Genomic DNA, 12,175 nt, shown 5'->3' with positions numbered 1-12,175 from the left:
ATCTTTATTTGTGTAATGGTTTGATCAGTGACCACCTCCTCCATTATTCATTGATTGGTTTGCTCATTCAGCAAACTCTGTTTAGGAGCCTACTGTTGGCTAGACCTGGGGACATTACGGTGGAGTGCCTGCTCACCAGGGTGGTGCTCTAGGTCTTGGGTTCTGGAAGACCAGGTTTTTGCTTCCCACACATAATGAACACCCAGAAAATACTAATTACAGAAACAGATGGTTGAACAAACTGCTGTGGGAGAGCCCTTCCTCCTAGAGTATCTGACAAGGTCCCCCACCCAGCGAGGAGGCATTCCAGGGCACCATCGGTAGTGCTCCCTACAGCCGTGCGATCCTAAGGTTGAGTAACCTGCGCAGGGTGCTCAGACCTGAAAACACGGGCTGGGTTGTGAAGCCCCTTTAGTCTAAACTGCAGCCCAGTAGCCTAGCCTATTCTGGCAGCTGGGAAGAATTGACTGATTTCATTCTAGTGGTGGTAAAGCTGGGGAGAAAAAATCCGGGTTTGGCTTTTGTGCTGACCCCTTATAACTGAAGTCCTCGTGCGCAGGAGAAGAGAGACCTGACCTTTGCTGTGACTGTGTGTACCATGCTGACCCCATCCTGGGGCTCAGACCTGAGCCAAGCCTGGGGGTATGCCTCCCTGGTGCCCATGAACGGACCCTGCTTTCCTGTCTCTCACCCCATCCCCACTCCAGCTGCCCTGAACTGCTTTGCTCCTTCCACAGCATTTGTCTCAGAAACACTCCCTCCCCCTCTGCCTGGACAATAAGACTCATCAGAGCTTTCCTGTGCGTGGTGTTCACTGCCCCACAAGTCTCATGCAGAGAGCTCTCTGCACATTAATGCATCCATTCCATGCCTCGGGCCCCCTTAGTCACTCATCCCAAGGTCCGGCTGGACGTTATGTTCTCCAGGAGGCACCCCGAGCCTCCCCAGCGGCTTAGGTAGAACTCTGTGCTGTGTATCAGGATCCCTCAGCCCCTGTGCCATCACAGCCCTGAGGGCGTGCAGCCCCACTCACCTGGTCATTTCTGTCCACCTGTGCCACCCCCCACCAGCACAGCACCAAGTACCGACCCAGGCCAGCGTTCAAGGTACCAGACGGACCCAGCCCTCATCCTCGCTGGTGTGCAGCCTGGGGGTCTCATGGAGAAGCCAAAGAGAAAAGGAAGGAACTACTGACACAAAATGTGGTGTGCTTGTGACACAGGGGGACCCAGGGGGCCACAGAGCCCAGGGGAGGATACTCAAGCCAGATCCGGAGGGATAGTTGGGGAGCTGACACTCAAGGGGAGTGTTCAAGGTCAAGTAGTCTAGGCAAAGAAGGGTGAGAAGGGGCAGGAAGAAGGCATTTCAGTAAAAGGAGCAACTTATAAACGACACAGACATATTTCCGTACAGGAACTGGTTAGAGGAAATGCTGAATAAGAAGAAGTGGCTTCCAGGGCGGGTAAGGGCTGGGAGAGGCACCGTGTAACCTGTCGCTGGCCCTCACTGGGCGCCCACATGCGTCTCCCCAAGTAGAGCAACACACCCTATCTTCTCTTAAGCATCAGCTATGCACCATGCTCTGCACCAGAAGACCCTCCGTATTCCTCTGCTGCAGGATGTGGGGGCGTCCCTACAGTTCACTGAGGGTGCAGACACAGGCCCGGAGATGTTGAAGGAATCAGCAGCCTGTCGGCGCGGGGCAGCCCTACCCTCCCGCAGAGCCGCGTCTCCTTCTCAAGGGATTCGACTGGCCACCCTCCACCCACTGCGTTTTCCCCAGTGGCCCTTGTGCCGCTCCCGGGGACCGCGTGTCTGTGCCAGGAGGCCTGGGGTCTCCTGCTGGCCTCCAGCCAGAGTCTGCGAGACAAGGAGGCCCTTGTCTCCTCTCATGGCATCAACTTCGGCTTCCATGCACGGGCCGCTGTTCCATGCACGGGCCGCTGTTGCATGCACAGGAAGTGGTTTCGGGAACTGGACTCTTAACTTAGAAGAGGATCAGTGCAGGGGCACCTGGGGGAGCTCCGGCAGTTGAGCGTCTGACTCAAGGTTTTGGCTCAGGTCATGATCTCAGGGTCCTGGGGTTGAGCCCTGTGATAGGCTCTGCGCTGGGTGTGGATCCTGCTTGGAATTCTGTTTCTCCCTCTGCCCCTCCCCCAATCTCTCTGCTTCTCTGGGAACAAAGAATGCGGAAGAGGATCAGCGTAGCCTGACCCCCCAGCAGCCCTGCAGGTGTAGCTGGTCAGGGCGGCTACGGCAGAAGCAGCGCTCCTGAGGAGTTCCGGGAGCCACCGAGCATCGGCCAGCAGTAAACTTCGATGGCTGTCCCCAGTGGCTTTCCAGCAGTGCCAAAACCCTGACGCTGAAGGCACTGATGAGGAACCACGCTCGGTTTTACCAGTGCCTGCAGCAGCGGGAGCACCCCCGTGGCTGGCACTGTTTACCGCTGCCTGGTTTGCTCTGCAAGCAGAAGCTACCGTTCTCGGCTCCCTGGGTGACTCAGCAGAGCAGGACCGGCATTGCTTTTTAGGAAGAGGGCACTGGGGAGCCAAGAATACTAGTAACTTACCCAACATCTTATGCCTAGTAGTGCAGGCGGGGCTCGGACCTTGCCTGGTTTGACTCAGTTTCCCCTCTCTCCTGCTGCCTGTGGCTTTCTTTTCCCAGACCCCACCCAGGGCAGGTGGCCCAGGATCGGAATCCAAGTCTGTGTGCTGTCATAGCCCTTGCACAGGATTATGATTCCATTTGCAAAGACTCCTGAAGAATACTGGTCTCTTAGATTAACGTGAGGCTTATGAGACCTCCCTTGGAGCAGGAGGTTGGTTACAGGGAGGGGAAAACTCAGCTAGATTTCAGGGAAAGAAAGGCCAAGCGTCCACGGCCATTCTGTAACCCACGCAGAATCCTCGCTGTCATTCTCTGAGCCCCGTGTGTTCCCGGGTCTGTGCCCCGCGCTCTCCCGCGTCCGGCCCCCTCACCATCGGAAGCTGCGTCCTTACCCCTCATCACTGCGCTCGGTCCAGGAGGCCCAGCCATGAGGCGCTGTTGCCCAAACTTTGACTTCAGGAAGTGTCCAGTCCAGGGCTGCTTTAGATCAACGGCTCTAATAATGATGCCGTTGCAATTCAGTGCTTTTCCGCTCTGTGCCAGGCACTGTGGATCTGAGATCAGAGCTGACCTGCGGTGTTGGGAAGGAACCACGCAGTCAAGCCAGTCCGTCTGTGGACACACCCCGGAGCCCTGAAGTGTGGCTGTGACTGTGCACGAGGCACGCGCTTCCAGCAGAACCCCCTCGTTCCTCCCAGCACGTTCGGCTGGAGATGACCTTTAATTTGATTCTCTTGCAGGGGGAAGAAGGCAAAGAGGGCAGAGATGGAAAACCAGGTCCCCCTGGAGAGCCGGTAAGCGACGCTAAACTTCCTCCTGTTGTATGGGCGCACCTAGTCACCTCTCAGCAGCAGCTGTCCTGTGTCAACGAGCTGCTGGGACGCTGGGACGCGGGCCTAGTAAGAGTTACTTCACTCATTTGTCCTGGCAGCCCTGCAGTGTGAACACCGCTGTCCCCATTATACAGCCGAGAAAACCGAGGCTCAGGGAAGTGAAGTGACGGGCCCAAAGTCACAGGACGGGCTGGTGACAGAATCAGAACCTGATCCCAGGGCTTCTACCTGTCCTCTGCGTTTTCTCTTCCTGCCCCGTGCAACTTCTACCCCGTTCACACGGGAGGGGAGCTGGGGCAGGGGAGCCCCCGCTGCTGTGGGAACCTGGTGCCCGGAAGCCCGTTATCCCCATGGAAAGCCTGGGCATCTCCCCCACCTCCAGGTATGGGAGTTTGCCCTTTCTTCGGTTCTGGCCCAGAGCCCGAGGGATTGTTTTGTTTTGTCTTTTACCTTTTTCCTTATTCTTGAATGTCCCCTGTGTGGGGCACCCAGGGAGGCAGACCGCGTGCACGCGAGCGCATCTCTGCCTCGGCGGCTGTCGGCTGGAAGAGCGAGCGCTTTCTGCACACGCGGCTCTGTGGCCTCTTCGTGGTCCTGCCGCAGCTGGTCTCTGCTCTCTCTCCTGTGGGTCTTCATGGCCGGTGGTGACACATGTCTGTCTCCCCAGGTCCCTTCCACAGCCTCAGGCTCGAGGGGAAGCTGGAAGGTTGGTGTGTAGGGTTCGAGGCCTGGCTCCCCACAGGCCCCCCAGTAGGAGACCGGTTAGCGATGGGCCCCAGCCGTTTGCATTCTAAGCAGCCCCCGGGGAAGGAGGGGGATGTCCTCCAGGCACTGCCGTGAACCTCCTTGGAGATGCATCCATACGTAAAAGAGCAAAGGTGCAGAGCAGTCTGCCCAGCTGGCCCCATTTCATGCAAAAGCCTTCGTGTATTCTTCGAGTGTTTGCATGACGACGGCCGGGGGCTCTAACTGTCGCCACCACACACGGGAGGGTGATTCTGGGCAGAAGGGCCACAGGGACACAAAGGCAACTTTGGCTCCGTAGTGAGTCGTTGTACCGTGGAGCCGTTGGTAGGCGTTGCTTGCTGATATCGTGGAGTTAAAAATGAACTGGACTACTTTATGCCAAAACGAAAGCCACAGCCAGAGGACCCTGGCTCCAGATGCTGGCTCCGCTCCAGACCAGCATGGGGGCCCCGGGTGAGTCAGGCAGAGTTTCCCAGATGCTTTCTCGATAGAACGAGAGTCACAGTAGCCACCTGGCAGAGTTGCCGGAGAATCCAATGAGGTGAGAAACGGTAGAAGGCATCGGGCTCGTCTCGCCGTTAAGTTTTTCAGCGAATCCCTTTCTGACAGCACCCCTGGCCGTGACTCCCGGAGAGGTCAGAGCTGCAGCGCCCTTAGGGCCACGAGGTGGGACAACATAACAGGTTCTGCCGCGAGGTTTATGTCCCGTGTAATTTGTCTGGTCATCACCTGTTGCGACTCGTTCTGAGTCTTATGCAACTTGCCAGAAGCACCTTCTTGAACATTCTTCACCGCATGCCAGATGCCGGAACGGGGAGACGCTGCTGAGAGTGAAGAAAAGTGCTTGTGGCAGCGAGCAAAGTCTGAAGCACCTGCCAAGCCGCTAGAGGCTGAGTCCCAGCGGGACGGCCCGTGGCGGGCACATGGCAGTTAGAGGGATGTGGATGTGGAGGGGAGAGAGGACGGATGTTTCCGCCGGGTCCCCGCCTCGGGCTGGGGTACTGATGCTTGCTTCCATTTTCCACTGTTATCCCCGGAAAATCCCCATGAGGCCTGGTGTCATTATTGCCCCAGATGAGGAAATGCACAGAGAGGTTAAGTAGCTGGCCAAGGTTACACAGTGGGTAAATGAAGCTGCCAGGACTCATGCCCCGGAGGCTGACCCCAGAGGTCAGTACCGCAGAACTAGAAGTCAGCTTCTCTGCGGGCGTGTTATTCTGAGAGCTGACGTTTATGGTACGGGAGGACTGGGGCCCGTGGTCTTCATTCGGTCTGTTTATGGACCACCTCCTCCAGGCAGACCTCGGGCATAGAGCAGAAAGAGACCAGGTCTGTTCTTGGCACGCAAGGGGACATCAGTCCCTGAAGAGGCAGAGCTGGTCCTGCTGGAAGAGGCGGCTCAGCAGTTCCCACCTAGGGACGTTCCAGAGCCCTCCAGGCACCCATTCTGGAATCGCCGCCTGTGGCCAGTGTGAAGTCTTCTCTGTCCGAACTGCTTGGGAAGTTGGCATAGGGATGAGTGGCATCGGATCCCAAGGTAGCAGGATTTGTTGCAAGTGAGGGCTTTGGGAAGCAGCCCCAGGAAGCACCGGGGGCAGGAGGAAATGAGACAAAGAGAGAAAGAAAGCCATGGACCTCAGGCAAGTGAGTGAGCCACTCGGGCAGGCAGATGGGCCACAGTCATTGGAAACCCTCTTGGAAATTGTGAGGAGCGTACTTGCCATCCTGCTCCTACCCCGGCCAGGCTCTTCACCCGTCCAGAGACTTGAAGCCCTTTGGACATTGGGGATTGCTCCGGGAGGCAGTAACTCGCACATTAACTTGCATGCCTCAGTGTCACGTACCCCGAAGGCTGATCTACGCCCAGCCATCAGCCTGGGCGGGAACTGTTTAGCGCTGACAGGTGTCCTCCTCAGTGAGCCAAGGGGACCTGCCTGGGAAGAAGCATTTGCACCAGGAGTAGGTCCCTTGTCTTCATGTTGGTGTAGCCCTTCAGTTCCCACGTCTCAGGGACGTGGATGGCCAGACAGAGTCGTAGACAGGTCGGTAGGCGGATGATGGGTGGAGGACCGGATGTGGATAGGTAGATCTGTAGACACACGGGCAATTTTTTGAGTTGCCTGTTGTGTAATCTTTTTTAGGAGGTGTTTGAACCATGATTATGGTGTAGGATGATGTATGGAGACTTTGAAGCCAAAATACCTGCATTAGAATCCCAGCAGTGGGACCTTGAGCAGATCACTTAACCTCTCTATGCCTCAGTGTTTTGCCCGGCGGATAACAGCGATGCCTCCCTCAATGGGTTGTAGTAAGGACTCACCGACTTACTGTGCGAGACGCTCGTTTTGTGTCTAGAATGGGGAAATCCCTCAAGAGTTACTCACACTACCGTTTTCCTGCTGGTGACTTGGGCCAACGAGGGCCATGTCAGTTGACTGTGGAAGGTGGGGGAGGCCAGCTAGGTGGTGCACACCCAGTCACCAGGGAGTGACCGGCGAGGGCGACTGCTGATTGCCACGAGAACAGACCCAGGGAAGGGAAGGGACACCCAAGATCACACGGGGTCAAGTGCCACCCCATCTTCCATCAGTCAGACAGGCCTGGTCACCCCTCCCTTTCCGTCCACACCCCCACACTGACCAGCCTGGACCAGTACCCAGTTTCACACTGGCTTGTGGCTGAATCTGTCCAGGGCAGCACCAGGACACTGGTGGTGAGGACTTTGAATATCCCCAGTGTCCCCATAACTTCACAGAGTTAGGAGAAGCTGGGCTGGGGACAGGAGGGAGACAGCAGGCTTCCCTGTCCACGGCAGCTGCTGGGTGAGAAAGGCATCCTTTGGGCTGGTGAACGAAGCTGGGATTCAGGCCGGCTGTGCCGTTCATTAACTCCGCGAGGCCCTACCTTCTTCGAGCCTCAGTGGCCCCTGGCGTCCCATGCAGTCGTCGATGGCTGCCCTGAGGCTCTTCTGTGAATGGGTACAGAGTCACTCCTAACTGGGATGTCTGCATAATTGTGCATCCAGACCAGAACGCTTCTGAGAACGATCAGGGGCCACCAGGAGCCCTGGGTGCAGAGTCCACACCTGGGTGACCAGCAGAGTCCAAGGAGCACCATAGCTGGGTCCACGGCGGTGACTGGCGTGCCCCACGGTGGAGCAGAGTGCCCGCGGAGGGGTCGGCCGGGGTCAGAGACTGGCTGGCAGAAGTGCTAACGCCGTGCGTGACGCCCGGGTGGGGAGCGGAAGGAGCCTTATAACGGTCTCACCGAAGTCCTCTCTACTCTCAGGGCAAAACGGGAGAGCCGGGTCTGCCAGGACTGGAGGGAGCCCGAGGCCCACCTGTAAGTGCCAGCGTGTGTGTGTGTCTCTGTGTCTGTCTGTGCATGTGTGTATGTCTGTGCATGTGCATGTGTGTATGTCTGTGCATGTGTGTGTGTGTGTGTCTCTGTGTGTGCGTGCACAGGCACGTTGTCCATGTAGAACGCTGCCGCAAGCCCTGTGGCTCATGCACTGCACCCACCCAACCCCGGATTTCCAGAAGTCCCTCTCTTCCAAGGCATCAGTGCTCCTGCAGAGTAGTAAGTTCAGTTCTTCCAAGAGCATGGCCGTAAAACGTATTTTCAAACTTACAGCCGTTGTTGCCATGTTGTTATTCTAAGTTTTCTTTGTTCTTAACCTATTCGGTGTGATTTTGATGGGCTTTTTCTGGATGATAGGACCTAAAAATGAATCATAGTTCTGAACACTTTCCATGGCTAAATGCCCCCCGCCGATTGTAAAAGTAACCCATTCCCATTGTATACCAGTGACAAGTGGTAATAATACAAAAAGAATAAGAAAAATAATGTTACGGAGAATGAAAGAGTTACTTGTAACTCTGAACATGGAGGTAAAGCTCTGTGAACATTTCCATGTGTTCTTTCTAGATCCTAGGAATGTGTGTATGAAGTCTGTATGAATTCTCCTTCTATGTATGAATTCTGACATTTCTGTTTATATGTCAATCTATTTCCAGCTGCCAGGCTCGTCGTGTACATGTAAACATACGTGGATGATTGTTCTGTATCTTCTGTATTTGGGGGTTGGCTTTTGTTTTGTTTTGTTTTTACTAAATGCTTACTTTTTCATAATTGAAAAATTGTTTACATAATTTCATAAATTTTTTTTAGAAAACTTATATTCTTTGTTATGACGATCTTAAAACCCACGTATCTGGCAAGAAGTGGGAGATCAAAGTGCCCCTTCTATTTCCTTAATGTATTTTTCTGTGAAAATCAGTAACTCATCAGGCTAACCTTCGGTAAGGAGGAACTGAAACCCAGAAATCAATTTCCTGTTTCCTCAATCTCCTTGCCTGTCACCGGGTTGTACTAAGAGAGCGAATCTAAGAATGGAGGATACTACTTCCTGTGGTGGAATGAAAATACAGAATTAGTGATTATTTTTGTTGTTGTTGTTATTTATTTATTTATTTATTTATTAACGGTGGTTCCTGGCTTTTTGGAGGAGAGGGTCTTCCTTCTACCCAGGGGGATCCATTTTCTGGGTGCCATGCTGAGGCAAGACCCAGTTCTCAGTTGAGACTTGCAGTGAATCCTACCTCACGGCAGGGTTAGAGGTTAGACACCCACGGAGGTGAAGGAAGACCCACGTTTTCTGGCCGGCAGGGCGTAAGTCAGAGAGCCAAGCTTTGAAGAGCCACACACACTTTGAGATAGATAAATATGGGTTCAGCTTTCGCTTGGTCATTTACTAACTTTCCATCAGGGGACCATTCTGAACCTCTGTTTCTTCTTCTATGAAGTGGGGATTGGAATATGTCTTCCAGAATTCTGTTGGGCAGTCGTATGTGTTAAAGGAGACGATGGAACGTGCAGTTCTCAGCCAAGTGCTTGGCTTGCTTGGCTTCTGGCAGAAGCCCCAACGGAGCGAGCAGAACAGTGGAGAACGGGAGGGCCTCGGGTCTGAGCAGACCTGCTGGATCTGAGTCGGATTACTTTGCGGCTCTGGGCCTCTGAGCAGGTGTTTTTCTCTCTCGAACCTCAGCTTTCTGCTGTGTGAAATGGAGATTATTACACCGTCAGCTTGGTCCGGCTGTTAGAAATGATCGCATCAGCTCTGCTAACAGCTTCCACTCAGCTCCCAGGGCTGGGGGCTTAGGTAGTCTGTCTCCAGGCTGCTGTTCTGTGCAGGGAGGCCCAGCACCGTGGCCCAGGACAAGGGTGTTGGGTGGCATGGGCCACAGCCCTAGGAAGGAGGAAGGTACCCCGAGACCCGCCCTGGGAGTGAAGGCAGTGTTGTTATCTGCAAGGGAAGCATCTGCCCCAGGGGCCGGGCTGAGGGGGTGCAGGCCGATGGTGTGAGGTCAGGAAGATGAAGATCAGGAGACACGTAGGGTGACCCCTCGACTCTCTGGAGCATTTGTGGGACCAGCCCTTCTGCTCTGCTCCTGGCGCCCCGATCATCCTGTCAACCAGCATCCAGGGCCTGGCCTAGCCTGGGCTCTAGAACGGGAGGTGTCCGGTGAGCCGCGGTGAGAAGGGGCAGTGTTCAGCTGGACCGTCACACCATGTGCTACCCCTTCCCACCTCATCAGCCTGCTTTTTGGTGGAATAACTTCTCTTTCCTCTAGGGCTTCAAGGGACACACCGGCGACTCTGGCGCACCTGGTCCCCGGGTAAGTGGGCATCCGGCCGTGGAGGTCCACCCAGGCGGACTGAGCTGGTCCTTCCAGATGGAGGGCTCCTGGCCCCGCAGGCCGCCGCAGCACCTGGTCCCCTGATAGAAGACAGCAGAGCAGGCATCATGGGAAGCATCATCCCCAGTCATGGTCTGGTTTTTCTAAATGCTCTTTCTGGAGGCCAGACATTGAGGTGTGACCTATCGGACCCAATCAGCGGGAGTGGGGGTGCCCCTTTGTGACTGTGTTGTGCACATGCTGTGCAACAGGCCCAGGGCTATTGTGGAGGGAGCTTTGGTGCATCCCGGGGGGGGAGACCCAGGAGCCCACACTCTTACCCTTTGGCCTCTTCCCTGACCTTTCGATGCCCCAAATGGAAGGAACCTTGGGGGGCCACCGGTTTGACCCCTTGCTGTGCTCTGTGTCATGATGGGAAAGCTAAGATGTTTGATGGGTCAGCGGGCGAGGAGGCAGAACTCCAAGCCCATTCGCCTGCCCCTGCGGCTGGTGTTCACTGGGCAGCTCGGAGAGGCACGTTAGGGCCCCGCAGATGGCTGCTCCGGCCCCGATTCCGTGGGGCTCTTCCTGGTGGGCCGTGCTCCTGGCTCCTTCCCTGCCAGGTGTGCAGAGGCCCGGCAGGTGGCATTCCGTGTTCTCGTCCCTCACAGCGGGTGTTCTGTTTCTGCTTCGCCCTTTCAGGGAGAGCCTGGTGCCATGGGGCCCCCTGGCCGGGAAGGGTCACCAGGAAAAGATGTAAGTGCGGGGCTCCTGTGGGGTTGGCTGGGCCTGCGGAGGGGCGGGGAGAAAGAGGAAATTGTGCATCACTTAGAGGCCAGGAGAAACCCCCAGGGCGGCCAGGGGCGTGGCCTGAAGCGGAGTCTGAGCACTGGTCTGTGTTGTCCCACCTGCCGGCCCCTGGGGGCCTCCCTGGAATCTGGAGGGGGCCTGGGATCTGGGTATCCAGCCTGCGGTCGGTGCCCGAGGCACAAATGGCAGCGAAGAAGGCCTTGCTGACTTCATCGCGAGTAGCTTTTGGTGTCGGGTCTGGCCTCACGGAGGCGGCCTGTCGGGTCTGGCCTCACGGAGGCGGCCTGTCGGGTCTGGCCTCACATGAGCCGGAACCGCGGCGTCTCTCCCGGGTTGATTCCCGAGCTCCACCTGCTGCAGCCCCACGAGCCCATCACAGCCACCATAACCGCGAGCCCCGTGGCCCTTGGTGCTGCTCACCTGCTCCCCCTGACTTTTGGGGCAGGGATCAGGCACGATGTCTCTTACTAGAGTTGGACAGACAGAAACACCGAGACCCAGAGGGGTCCAGGACTTAGGGGCTGTTGGAGGTGGGAGGAGGTGGCCTGGGGCTGCAGCTGTCTGCTCCGCAGGGCCGGGGGCAGCAGATGTCATACGTGACATCCTCCAGGGCCTGTCTGACACGTGTGTACAACACCTGCCATCTTGGGGTGGATGTTCAATCAGGACCATGAGCACGGGGTCCCGGGATCCCAGTACCTCCTTCACGACCTGCCTTTGAACCTTGGTGGAGGACATGGTGCCCGTGGCTATTGATGCCCACGGACTTCTCAGCTGGCCTGGTACCCGAGACGGTAGAGCTAGAAGGGTCTAGAGGAAACACCTCCCAGATCCAGGTCTTTCCTCAGTAGTAGGGTCCGCTTGAGAAAAAAAGTCACACCCCGTGCGCAGCTAAAAACAGAGCTGTTGCGTTGACCCAGGCGGAGCCTGTCCCCAGCCCCAACCCCAAAGACACCCCGATCTCTCCAGGCCCAAGAGCAGCTTGAAAACCCATCCCCTCTCAATTCAGCTACAGCAGAGTGTATGGAAGGAGCTCCCCAGGCGGGAGTGTGGCTGAGCCCAGCTCCCCCCGCGGGTCAGGGAACAGCTGGGACAGGAGCCTGGGATGCCAGATCAGGGGACAAAGGCTTTCTCCCCACCTTCCTTGCTCTAGGTAGGGCTCTCTTCATTTGCAAAGCTCCATTCTTAGAGTGGTTGAGTGTTTGGGGTTTTCATTCATAACATGGGAGAGACTTAACATGCCGTGAGACCAATCGGAAAATAAGGTGGGTCTGAGTCGCCTCCGCTCGACACCCCGGCAGAGGCTGGGGGCATGGGTCGCCTTCTTCTCACTGCGGCAAACGGGGGTCGGGTCACTGTCCAGTGAGTTGGAAACAGAACTGCAAGGCGGCTTCTCTTCTCTGGCTGGCTTCCCTTAGTTCAAGATGGTGCTCCGGGAAATCACTGTGGGATCAGGTGCAAAGTGTCGAAGCGAGTAAATAAATAAAGTGTGTTCCC

General features: G+C 56.2%; 1 protein-coding gene across 2 annotated transcripts in view; it reads left to right on the top strand.

Annotated features, from left to right (window-relative positions):
- The window catches only part of COL22A1 (collagen type XXII alpha 1 chain), a 236,379-nt gene that overhangs the window by 203,151 nt on the left and 21,053 nt on the right, over positions 1 to 12,175 (top strand). For both annotated transcript variants that reach the window (XM_045078159.1, XM_004743602.3), the window contains 4 exons: positions 3,351 to 3,404; positions 7,479 to 7,532; positions 9,824 to 9,868; positions 10,571 to 10,624. In XM_045078159.1, coding sequence (XP_044934094.1) covers positions 3,351 to 3,404; positions 7,479 to 7,532; positions 9,824 to 9,868; positions 10,571 to 10,624 — 207 coding nt within the window. The remainder of the gene's footprint in view (positions 1 to 3,350; positions 3,405 to 7,478; positions 7,533 to 9,823; positions 9,869 to 10,570; positions 10,625 to 12,175) is intronic.

The sequence above is a fragment of the Mustela putorius genome, unplaced genomic scaffold (assembly GCF_011764305.1).
Source record: "Mustela putorius furo isolate JIRA1106 unplaced genomic scaffold, ASM1176430v1.1 tig00000228_pilon_pilon_pilon, whole genome shotgun sequence".
Classification (NCBI taxonomy): Eukaryota; Metazoa; Chordata; class Mammalia; order Carnivora; family Mustelidae; genus Mustela; species Mustela putorius.
The sequence above is the reverse complement of the archived record's forward strand: the minus strand, read 5'-3'. Positions and strand labels throughout refer to the sequence as shown.